Source organism: Lepidochelys kempii, chromosome 9, assembly GCF_965140265.1.
Source record: "Lepidochelys kempii isolate rLepKem1 chromosome 9, rLepKem1.hap2, whole genome shotgun sequence".
Classification (NCBI taxonomy): Eukaryota; Metazoa; Chordata; order Testudines; family Cheloniidae; genus Lepidochelys; species Lepidochelys kempii.
Window position 1 is genome coordinate 100,256,798 of NC_133264.1, and position 12,980 is coordinate 100,269,777.

Consider the following 12,980-nt stretch of genomic DNA (forward strand, 5'->3'; position numbering starts at 1 on the left):
GCAGAGGAAAGTGAGAACTCCTCAGGGTCCCTGCCAATCTGACCCAGGGAGAAATTCCTGCCTGACCCCAAATAGGCTGATGAGTTAGACCCTGCTCATATGGGCAAGACGCACCAAAAAGACCTGGGAAACAATTCTGTGTAGTAACTCAGAGCCCTCCCCATTTAGTATCTCATCTCTGGCCATTGGGAATATTTGCTAATAGCAGGCATGGATTGGTCATATGTCATTGTAGGCAATCCCATCATAGAATCATAGAATATCAGGGTTGGAAGGGACCTCAGGAGGTCATCTAGTCCAACCCCCTGCTCAAAAGCAGGACCCATCCCCAATTAAATCATCCCAGCCAGGGCTTTGTCAAGCCTGACCTTAAAAACTTCTAAGGAAGGAGATTCCACCACCTCCCTAGGCAATGCATTCCAGTGTTTCACCACCCTCCTAGTGAAAAAGTTTTTCCTAATATCCAACCTAAACCTCCCCCACTGCAACTTGAGACCATTACTCCTTGTCCTGTCCTCTTCCACCACTGAGAATAGTCTAGAACCATTCTCTCTGGAACCACCTCTCAGGTAGTTGAAAGCAGCTATCAAATCCCCCCTCATTCTTCTCTTCCGCAGACTAAACAATCCCAGTTCCCTCAGCCTCTCCTCATAAGTCATGTGTTCCAGACCCCTAATCATTTTTGTTGCCCTTCGCTGGACTCTCTCCAATTTATCCACATCCTTCTTGTAGTGTGGGGCCCAAAACTGGACACAGTACTCCAGATGAGGCCTCACTAATGTCGAATAGAGGGGGACGATCACGTCCCTCGATCTGCTCGCTATGCCCCTACTTATACATCCCAAAATGCCATTGGCCTTCTTGGCAACAAGGGCACACTGCTGACTCATATCCAGCTTTTCATCCACTGTCACCCCTAGGTCCTTTTCCGCAGAACTGCTGCCTAGCCATTCGGTCCCTAGTCTGTAGCTGTGCATTGGGTTCTTCCGTTGTAAGTGCAGGACCCTGCACTTATCTTTATTGAACCTCATCAGATTTCTTTTGGCCCAATCCTCCAATTTGTCTAGGTCCCTCTGTATCCTATCCCTTCCCTCCAGCGTATCTACCACTCCTCCCAGTTTAGTATCATCCGCAAGTTTGCTGAGAGTGCAATCCACACCATCCTCCAGATCATTTATGAAGATATTGAACAAAACTGGCCACAGGACCGACCCCTGACACCGGCTGCCAACTAGACATGGAGCCATTGATCACTACCCGTTGAGCCCGACAATCTAGCCAACTTTCTACCCACCTTATAGTGCATTCATCCAGCCCGTACTTCTTTAACTTGCTGACAAGAATACTTCCATCATACCATCCCCTCCATAAACATATCAAGTTGAGTCTTAAAACAAGTTAGGTTTTTTACTCCCCGTGGAAGGCTGTTCCAGAACTTCACTTCCTCCTGTGGTTAGAAACCTTTATGTAATTTCAAATCTAAACTTATTAATGGCCAGTTTATAGCCATTTGTTCTTGTTCCAACGTTGGCCCTTAATTTAAATAACTCCTCTTCTTCCATGGTGTTTATCCCTCTGATGTATTTATAGAGAGCAATCATATTTCCCCTCAGCCTTCATTGTGTTAGGGTAAACATACCAAGCTTCCCAGGTTAGAGTCCCCCATTGAGTAAATGTGTGGCCTGCTTTCTTTGTAAATGTTTACATTTAGCTATATTAAAATGAATATTGTTTGCTTTCACACAACTTACTTAGCAATCCAGAATGCTTTGTATTAGTGACATATCTTCATTATTTACTACTCCCCCAATTTATTTGTCATATGCAAACTTTATCAGTGATAATTTTATGTTGTCCTTCAAGTGGGTTCTCCCTTTGTATATTACACTGAGCGTATGCATGTGCTCCATGCACCTGGAGCCGGAGAATCCTGGAAGAAGCATCCATTGCTCCACGCATGTGCCCTCACTCTCCTCATGCCTCCAACCAAGGCAGTAAAGAGTGGGGCATTCCAATCACTCTCCAGTTCCTTCTTACTGCCTCATGGCTGGGGTCAGAACCTTCAGTGTCCAAACTTTGTGAGGATTTGCAGGGAGGGGATAAGGAGATTCTCTAGCTTGTGGTTTTCTGTCATGTTAGATTGCGATTCCTACAGAGGACAGCTCATTTACTTACCAGCTCAGTGGTCGTGGGTCACCAGTGTGGTTAGATGTTCAGCTCTGTGTCTGTGTGTTTGTTTCTGGGTGCTGCCTCAGCTCTGTGCCCACAGCAGACCTCGAGCGAACTGCCCAACGACCACAAGATCTGTTAAGGTATGAACACCTGGCCAGGTTTATTGTTAACAAAATATTGTTTATAGCACCTGGTAAACTCTACAAGGATATTAAGACATGTATGCCCCTGACACTGGATGCAGCTCAGTGAGTGGCCAGACTTTCCACTGCTTCCTAGGTTGGCCAAAAATACTCCCTCTGAGATACATCTTTATACCCCAATACAAACACGTTGTTACTGCCCCTTTGACATAGTTAGTTACTGCCCTCTGATGTGCCACAAGTTCTCCTTTTCATTTTGTACATGTTAGTTCAATTAAAACATTTCTATTATGTACTGTCATCCTGACCTTATCTTTTAGGAGGGGTCAATGTGTTCCTGTTATCCTTGGGGAATGTTTTTGTACCATCCTTAATATTGGGATGTTCTGGTACCACTTGATACTGGGATGAATTTGTGTGAGCACTCTGTGACTAGCACTACTTAGGAATGTGTATTTTTGCAGCATTAGCCCTGTTCTGGCCAAATTCTGTATGCAGGTCCTGCCTCATACCAGGCCTTTAATACAAAGGCTTATGTCTCAGGCTCTCTTTCTGCTACAGAGCCCGAGGATGTTGCTGTCAGGGTGATGCTCTACTTCTTCCACGATCAAACCATCTGAATGTATTCCTTCTTTTCCTTACCAGTCCTACCTTGGGTCTTCTGGAAGATTCATTAGAACAGGGCACAAGTTGTCCTCACCGCCCCCATTGGCCCAGACAGTTTTGGTTCCTGAGTAGTCTTCTCATGTTGCCTCAGTCACTGATGACCAGTCAGCCTTTTTCCGATCTCCTGACCCAGGAAAAGGGCAAAATCAAACATTCCAATCACTCCATCTCAGACGGTGGTTTTAGGATGGGTGTTGACTCTAGAATGTTCATACTCTGAAGATGTACAAAACATCCTTACTTACAGTAGAAAGGATTCCACTAGAAAATGCTGCATAGCCAAGAGGAGGCATTTATCTAGGAACAATAAAAATGTATATCCCCTAAGATGTGGATATTCCATTTATTCTGGACTATCTTCTTTCCTTCAGAACAGCAGGTCTTTTTATCAATTCTTTATGGGTCCACTTGGCAGAAGTCAGTGTATACAACCCACCTTCGCAGGGTTACTCAATTTTCACTTACCTACTGGCCAACAGATTCTGGGAAGGTCTAATCAGAACCTTTCCTGCTCTGAGAGAACCTACTTCTCAATGGGATCTGAACCTTGTTCTTTCAGTGCTCACTAAGCCTCCCTTCGAGCGACTGACTTCATGTTACATGTTTCTCCTATCCATGAAGGTTGCATTCCTGGTAGCCATCACCTCATCCAGGAGGCTGGGTGAGTTTGGAGCTCTGATGGTGGATCTGCCTTACACTATATTCCATAGAGACAAGGTCTCATTATGCTTATATCCTAAATTCACCCTCCCAGTAGTTTGAGTTTCATCTGAACTAGTCAATTCACTTACCTGTGTTCTTTCTAAAGCCACGTGCATCTACAGATTAGAGCAGGCTTCATTTCTCGACGTGCAGTGCGCATTAGCCGTATATCTGCAAAGAACAAAAGCATTCAAAAAATCTCCCAGACTGATCATAGCGGAAAGAGTTTGAGGTCAAGCTGTGTCCTTTCAAAGAATGTCCATGTTGTGGATTTTTGTAATGACTTTCAAATGATGGAGGTCTCAGGAAGCTACTTAAGAGCATACCTTCCCATGACAACTAGAAGGCTTGGTGAGGAAGGCCAAAGCTATACAAAGCATGACAAGCATGTTGGGTGGTTTGGTGGGAGTGAGGGATCCAGTTATTGTGCAATTGCTTAAGAAGCTTCACACTAAAAATCCTGGGTTCCTGAGGCTGGTAGCTCAGCGAGAAGTGCCCCTCTAACTTGCCTTCTGGATCTACCCAGCCATAAGTTCTGTGCGGGTGAAGGTGAATCAGTCCAATTCCTGAGCTGGCCTGAACCCCTATTTTGTGAAAAAGGCATTTAAGTTCTGAACTTCTCTATGTGGGAAACCAGGCAAAAAACTGGGAGGAAAAGAGATTTCAAGATTTTGCTCCCAAGTTCAGCAGTGAGGAATTAAGGTTTTCTGTGCAAGTTGCGGCTGCAGAGTCATTATCGTATGATCTCCTCAGAACCCTCAAACTTGTGTTCTGTTGCTCCTTTTCCAATTTCCTATAGTCAGCTAAGTTTTCCATTGGGTTTTGGGGATTGCCATCATCAGTTACTTATTTCTTTGACTCTCTTGTTTTACTTGCAATAATTTTCTCTGGAGCTCTCTACCATCCATTCACTTTCCAAGCCATGAAACTTAGAAAAGAAGAGAGTCCTGTTACTTTAGCGGGGAAAAAGGTGTTTTTTACCACTTTTCTCAATAATACGTTTCAGCTCTCTAGGTCAGGGGTTCTCAACTTTATCTCTGAGGCCCCCCCCAACATACTATAAAAACTCCATGGCCCACCTCTGACACAGCTGTTTTTCTGCATGTAAAACCTAGGGCCGTGATTAAGGGGTGGCAAGCAGGGCAAGTGCCTGGGCCCCATGCCATCAGGGACCCCACAAAGCTCAGTTGCTCAGGCTTCGGCTTCAGTTCCAGGGCCTGCAGCCCCATGCGGTGGCTTCAGCTTTCTGCCTTGGGCCCCAGGAAATCTAATGCTGGCCCTGCTTGGTGGTCCCCCTGAAACCTGCTTGTGGCCCCCCAGGGGACCCCAGACCCGTGGTTGAGAACCACTGCTCTAGCTGGTTGCTCCCTTGATGTGCACCTTCTTAACTAAAAGTTTTAGCTTTTGGGGGTTAGTTTGATGAGCAAATTAACTTGAACTGTTTTGCTATGTAGGCAAAAACATCCAAAGTGTAAAGAATGCTCACTTGGAATGAACTCTCCCTCAGCTCCTTCTGGTAGAGTTATTAGTGTTTGTCCAATTATAGCCCCTCTCTGTCTGTGTATAAAATGTCTTTGCTGTCCAAATATTTCATAATCTTTTTTGTAAGAGAAATCTTACCTTTTGCCTTAGGCTGTTCCTTTAAGTCATTAAGCTTTGCCATTCATTTCATTGGGAGCACTGTTGGGGCCAGTAATAGTGGTTGAGATATTCCAGTGCCTGTTAATGAGCCCTTTTATTCTTGGGTTCCATACAATAGAAGCAGCTTCTGTGTCTACCATTGCTGTTATAAGCCATAAAAGTTAAAAGGAACTTAAATTATCATGTAAATGAAATTCTATAAAGTACGTTGCTCTGTATCTAAGCAGTATTTTGGAGAAGATAGTATCTGCGTACTGTATCTTGTCCAATTTTTCAATATTTCAGTGTGAGTAATTATTAGACACCCTGCTGTTTGTCAGGGTTTTTTCCAGATGAAAACAAAGTATATTTTATATATTGTAAAAAAAGGAATACTGTAAATCAAGCTAGGATTAGTCTATACAATATAATGTAGCCTGGTAGCTGTCAATGCTCGGGGAAAAAAAAATTCTATAAAAAATTACTAATTGGGCTAGTGGAAAGGTAGCTTTCAAGAAAATATTTAACATTTTAATCAAAATTGAAGTTAAAGGAAATTTATTTATTAATCAAGACAAGCACAGAACAGGGCACAACCCCATTAATGCACCTTGGGAATAACTGATCATAATGCTTAAAAGGATTATGCACAATAAAGTTGTAATAGATCAGATTTAGACCAAGTAATCAATTAAACCATTAAAACTATTTAAATTTAAAGAGTAAATATTTTGCAGAATAGATTTGAGATGGTCTGTTTTGAGACCTGCAGATAGTGTTTAGCAGAGTAGCATACAAACAGTAGCAACATACAGAATGGATGATGGAGGAGTCAAACAGGAATTGTAAAGTTCACAACTAAAGGTTACAAGTGCATTATGGATATTAATTAGATCAAACACAAAAACAAGATTTAAATGTTCTAGTTTAAAAACAAATTTATCTTAAAAATCTACATGTTAAAACTTTCTAACAGGTATGCACTCTACTCTGTCTGCATGTTCCAGTGCAACATAAACTTCCAGGATACCTACCTGTACCTCTTTTGCCCTGCATTTGATTTAAAGCAGGGATCTCAAACTCAAATCACCACGAGGGCCACATGAGGGCTAGTACATTGGCCCGAGGGCCACATCACTGAAACCTTTTCAGACAATGATACAAAAGTATAGTCAAAAATGAAAAAAAAAGAATATAGTATGCTATTAAAAGTCAATGTATTCACTTTTTTAAAAACCATAATGCAAAGAGGGATTTTAATAAAATATAAACACTCAGTAGTGCACCTCACTCAAACGACAAAACACGCATGTACTTTTAGAATTATGTCCGTTAAAGCTCCCCCTCTGTCCCCGTCCCTGCCCCCATTCCAACCCCTACCCCAACTCCACCACCTTCCTGCCCCTATTCCAACCCCTTCAACAAATCCCCAGCCCTGCCTCTTCTTCGCCTCCTCCCCTGAGCATGCTGCATCCCCACTCCGATGAAGTGGGCTGTAGCTCACGAAAGCTTATGCTCAAATAAATTGGTTAGTCTCTAAGGTGCCACAAGTACTCCTTTTCTTTTTATATATCAAGGTACATGCTAAAACACAGCTATCCAATGAGAGAACTTGCATGCAAATAGAAAGATGCAGGATTATTTCCAAAGGAGGGCAGGACAGACAGAAAATGGTGTTATGACAGACTGCAGTGCCATTGAGTTGTGGGACACCATGAATTGGCTGCTTTATTAGTATGGTTCTCCCATTTGTTTTTGTTTCATTTTTATTATATAACTTGAAACTTCTCCCAATTACACTAGTGTTAAATTAATGTAGTGTGTTGTGGCAAGGTAGCCAATTTTAGTTTGGTGGGTCCTGCGCTTTTCTTGGTGGGGAGCCAAGATGCTACCTTTTGCTCCTCGCTCTGAGTCCCAGCCCCTCTCAACCCCTGTGGGTTTCTTACCTTCATCCCCCTTAGGTGGGGTTACCCTCAGCCCTTAGATGCTAGGGGGAAGGGAGTCTCCCTGTTCTGCTGGGCAGGGTCCCCCTTATTCCAATTCTCAGGTCTTCCAAATCTCTCAACACACCTCCAAGCTCCAGTCTGTTCTTCTTCCTCCTTCTCCTCTGTCTGCCTGATGCAGGGGGTTTTATTAGGTTCCTAACAGGGCCTTAATTGACTGCAGGTGCTCCAGTTAACCTGCAGCCACCTTCCCTAGTTTACAGGGAACCACACCTTAATAGCCTTGAGCTTATATATCTAGCACTCTCCCACTACTCCCTGGCCCTCCTGTATCACAGTGTATAGTTCCCCTCAATTTGCCACTAATTTAAGTAATTATGAAGCCTATGAGGAAAACGTATAGAAATTGGCTTGATACTGACAAACTTTAAAGGAAAAATAAAATAAAAATGTTTGTCAAGTTTCATAGAATACTCTGTAGGTGATTATTAGTTTATATCAAAAGCTAGATAATGAATTAACAGTTTTGTACTTCTTTCCTAACAACTATAAAGCAAGTTTAATTCAAGTATATAATGTATCAGCATTTTACTGTATAAATCTTGTTAGCCTGCCACCCAGTTAATGTTCTAGTTTAAAAAACAAACAAACCAGAAAACAGTTATAGGGCTTGGTTTTACAGAATATTAACAATGGAATATGGAACCTTTTACCTCTCACTTGTTAGAGGGCATTGCAGGCCATCTGTGAATGAAGATTATCATTTGGTAGCTCTCCAGTGGCCTATGTAAAATGAGTTCTTAGGCCCGGTTTCTGGTGAGGAAAAAACGTCATCACCACTACAGTTTGCTGATTTGTAAATTGGTCAAATGTTGAAGGGGCAGTGCCACACTCAAGAATGACATGCACATGATATTGATAAGATCGTATGTGATGAACCTAAACAAATGGGCCACTTATGTTTCTGACTTCAAACCTTCTGCTATTTCCCTGGACAAAATCTCTGAAAAAACCCAAGTATCCTGGGGTTCTAATGGGCCTTGCAGTACTGCTAATCCCAAGCATTCAACAATCATGAGTCAGGCTCCAAAATATCAAACATGTATGGATTCTTTTTCTGTGTTTTCTGGTCTCTGAGTCTTTAGGCTACGCTCAGGTGATGTTGTCCAGCTTTTTCCCCTGACCATAAAGGTAAAAACTTATTTTAAAAAATACCGACATTCTCATGACTCTGAGCTGGGGCTTTAAGAAAAAAACAAATATAGTGAGATTCCCCTCACCGGGTCCTGGAGCCTGGGCTCCAGCCTGAGCCCAGAAATTTTCACAGCAATGAAACCGCTCCGCAGCCTGTCAGCTGGCATAGTCCAGCCGTAGTCTAATTGCTGTGTAGGTGTATACTAAGTCTTTCAGTACACCACATACTCATTATTGAAACTAAGCTTTAAAATTAACAGTTTTTTATACATTATAATTAGGCTTGGCAGAATTCAATTTTTAGTTTTTGATAATTTTGACAGATATCAGTTTATTTTGAAGAATTTTTTTTTTAGATTTTTATCTTTTTAAATATTCACAGTTGTACAAAATTATGAGGAGTCCTGCAGTGGAGGTCAGACAATTATTTAATGACAGCCGACAGCAGAGATTCAAAAAGCTGAAGCTTTATAACTGTTAAAACACACATTGTCTACATCACGCTTCAAAATATACACAATAAATATCCTTAAATCAAACCCTAATAATTTTTCAAGCAGCATTTTCTTACTTTGCCTCTTTGTAAATTTTGATTGACAAAAATATTTCCCTATACAGTTTTTGTGTGTACGGTAAAATCAACATTTATCAATATGTACCCATAAAAACTGAATCCTTCAGAGCCTGGTTATGGTGCACAAGTAATCTTTTATAAAGAACATACCTAAGGAATTAAAAATTCAGAGTAAAGGCTGACTGAATGAAATGTGTAGCATTGGAGAAACAGGCTGTGTTTCTTTCAAACACTTTCTGGTTTTGTTACTATTAACTTTGATCAGGAGATTTTGAACTGTAGACATTTCTGTGCTTTGGGGCATGTTAACCTGTCTAATCACTAAATTCTTAACTATTATTTTCCTGCTATTGCTTTGTATAGGGTTACCATCGTGTGCAAATGAATGTTTCTTAGGGAACATCTTGCATAGTAAAAATATATGTACTGTGGGTACTGTTTATGGAGGGTGGCTTAGGTGTGGAGGAGAGTAGTCACAAAATAGTACGTCTTATTTTGTGGTAAACAAAAATTAATGAGGGGGGGTGATGGAGTAATTGAATGAGCATGGGCATGTGTTAGGAATTTGAGGCCAAACCCCAGTTCACATGATGATTCACTCTGACAGAGCTATGCATCCCTACTCTTACCACACTTTCCCCATTCCAAACATATAAGGATGTTTGCAGAGCACTTTGAAGATAAAGTGCCTTTATAATTGCTATGTATCATCATTTTATTATATTAGATCTGACGTATAATTAATATATGCCATCTGTTCTCCAGTAGTCTTATTTCTTTCTTCAAAACAACAAATACCTTACTGGATCAATTCTCGCAATCATGAATATACACATCTGACTGAATATTTATTTGCTCATATGCATAAATCACCTTGAGCATTGCAAAATGATGCAAATATTGCTGGCTCCACCGTATTCCTTAAATTGTGTATTATCCTAATATGGCTAAATGAACATCAAATTAGGAAAAAGTGTTTTGATTCCTCTTTCTACTCCCTTAATAGGTTTCTTTGGAAAATTGTGTCGAGGTTGGGCGGATTGCCAATACGTACAATCTTACAGAAGTGGATAAATACGTTAATAATTTCATCCTGAAGAACTTCCCCGCATTATTAAGTACTGGTGAGTTTGTGAAACTCCCCTTTGAACGTCTTGCCTTTGTGCTTTCAAGCAATAGCCTTAAGCACTGCACTGAGCTCGAACTCTTCAAGGCTGCTTGTCGCTGGCTACGGTATGAGGAGCCTCGAATGGAATATGCTGCAAAACTAATGAAGAACATCAGATTTCCACTGATGACACCACAGGATCTTATTAATTATGTACAAACAGTGGATTTCATGAGAACTGACAATACATGTGTGAATTTGCTTTTGGAAGCCAGCAATTACCAAATGATGCCGTACATGCAACCAGTCATGCAGTCAGAGAGAACTGCCATTCGATCAGACAATACTCACTTAGTAACATTGGGGGGAGTGTTAAGGCAGCAACTGGTTGTCAGCAAAGAATTACGGATGTATGATGAAAAGGCACATGAATGGAAATCATTAGCTCCCATGGATGCACCAAGATACCAGCATGGCATTGCTGTGATTGGAAACTTTCTATATGTAGTTGGTGGACAGAGCAATTACGACACAAAAGGAAAAACTGCGGTTGACACGGTCTTCAGATTTGATCCTCGCTATAATAAATGGATGCAAGTTGCATCTTTAAATGAAAAGCGTACCTTCTTCCACCTAAGTGCCCTCAAAGGACATTTGTATGCAGTTGGTGGTCGAAATGCAGCGGGTGAACTAGGTAAGTGTATTTTATCTTGAATGTATGAATTTTTGTCTTTCTTTTCAGGTCTTAAAATTATGCTGTTCTGTGGAAAAGGGAGAGAAAAACAAGTATCCTAATTTGAAAACAAATTAAGTTATTTCTTTCCAGCAGCATCTATAGAGATGCTAATTTGGACACGGTCAGTGAATTTCAGGTACACTTTTGTGAAGGAAGTTCAAAATAAATTTAACTTGTAGAATAAAGTGACATGTTGCTGACTGATTTAGATATGTAATATCCAGTGTTTTCATCTTTAGCATCAAACTATTTAAAAAAAATGCTCACTGCCATTTATTTAAATGTTTGTGTAAGCTTTTACTGAGTTTTGCAAAGTTTCTTTAGAAGGAGCTTTAAATATTTGACTGAAGAAATGTTTGCTTGCAAATAGATTAACCTTTTCTAGTTCTGCCTCTATATAAGTTGCTTTTCAAACACATCATGATTTAGTAACCTCATATATCATGTAAGCCAAAATAATTTAACACATTTTTATTTGGATAAGAATATCTCTTATACTTGAAGGAAATCTGTGCAGTTGCTCTCAAAAGATGTGACTTTTTCTTGCAGTAATTGCAATAGTGATTTTGGAATATCAGTGTTTTAAACATCTTTGTTGCTTAAAGACAAGCCAATAGCTTATCTGTGAGACTAAAAATGTTCTGACACACTCCACTTGTTTGTCACTAAAAATTACTTGTTCTTTTCCATAATCTCTGCACCTCATGGTTAAGTGTCTCACTTCCTATTAATCCTCCTTTCTTCACTCCCTCTTTGCCAAAAATTGTAATTCATTTTACTTGGAGAAAAAAAGGTCTAAATAAAAATTAGAAGGAATAAAAAATGATCAGGCAGTAGCTAGTTACTTTTAATTTAGCATAAACCATCAGAAATGTAAGATTAATCTTTCTCTCCAAAAGCTGGTGGTGTTCAGAGTTGATACATAGATTTGACTATATGTACCCATTTGTAAATTTTGTCTCTGTGCATTAGAAATACAATAATGAGATACAGTATTATACTTCACATTTCTGATTGCATAATAGAATTTCACTTAGTGTGATTTAAGTAAGTGTACACATACAGATGCTTTATTTAAGCTTGCAGTCTCTCTGTCTCATCCCCATTCACAGCAGGTACTTGGCAGCAGACCTGGCTTTGTGGTGAAATCTCCTGTTACAAAAACTTCATTACTTTTATGGATATACTGCAGTGTATTTTATAAATGTACTGTGAAGTATTGTCTTAATTTAAACTAATCAGAAATGTGATGTAGCATCTGATTCTCTCTCCCCTTCCCCCATTTTACTCATCTACAAATCTGCAAAATTCAGATAATCTGCAATGGATTTCCTAGTCATATAATAAACGTCCTGTTTGGGAAGCATGGAGTGCTAAAGTTGTAGACTTGTAATTCTTTCAGCAAAGTTTGAATAGCAGAATTGATTTTTGTGATTTTTTTGGTGTTATAATATGTTAAAAACTGTGTGTTTAACATAACTTGGTTATTTCTTGCAACCATTTCATGATTTATATCTAAATGCATTTCTAGCTAAAATGATCATGATTGGTAACTTTTCACTTCATCTGCCTGGTGGTGCAACATGCAGTAAAAGTTTAGTGTCTTGTGAGTGTACCTATTGTATAATTAATGAATATCTACCATCATTCACTTGTGTGAACTAGTGTCAGAGCACCTGGGCTTCAGTGGAGGACCCATGTTAATGGTTCACCCTAGGAGGATAATCCATTCTGCCTGTTACTTGGCATGGGTGGCACCTTAGTCTCTCCTTTTCTCTGCTTGTGGCGCACAACAGTTAAGTCTCCTGAGAACTGATATGCTTTGGTCTAACTGAAGTGATTGAGCCCAATATAGGGATATCTGGGTGAAACTTAATGGTCTGTGATATACAAGTCAGACTTGATGGTCTCTTCTGGCCTTAAACTCTAATTTTCAGTTCCAGCAGACACTTAAGGAGCTTTAATCAGACTTGCATACATAGATGTTCCTGCAGTACAATATTTTGCTGTCTGCCACCACAGATTAAATAGCTTGTAGATGTCCTTTTCCTTTGGTTTTGTACGATTTGAAAGTTGGTAACCCTAATGCAAACACCTTGCCCCATCCCTTGTCCAAGGCCCC

The 12,980-nt window shown here is 40.3% G+C and overlaps 1 protein-coding gene across 17 annotated transcripts in view; it reads left to right on the plus strand.

Annotated features, from left to right (window-relative positions):
- The window catches only part of KLHL13 (kelch like family member 13), a 120,793-nt gene that overhangs the window by 90,637 nt on the left and 17,176 nt on the right, over window positions 1-12,980 (plus strand). For all 17 annotated transcript variants that reach the window (XM_073358544.1, XM_073358551.1, XM_073358554.1 and 14 more), the window contains one exon: window positions 10,021-10,816. In XM_073358544.1, coding sequence (XP_073214645.1) covers window positions 10,021-10,816 — 796 coding nt within the window. The remainder of the gene's footprint in view (window positions 1-10,020; window positions 10,817-12,980) is intronic.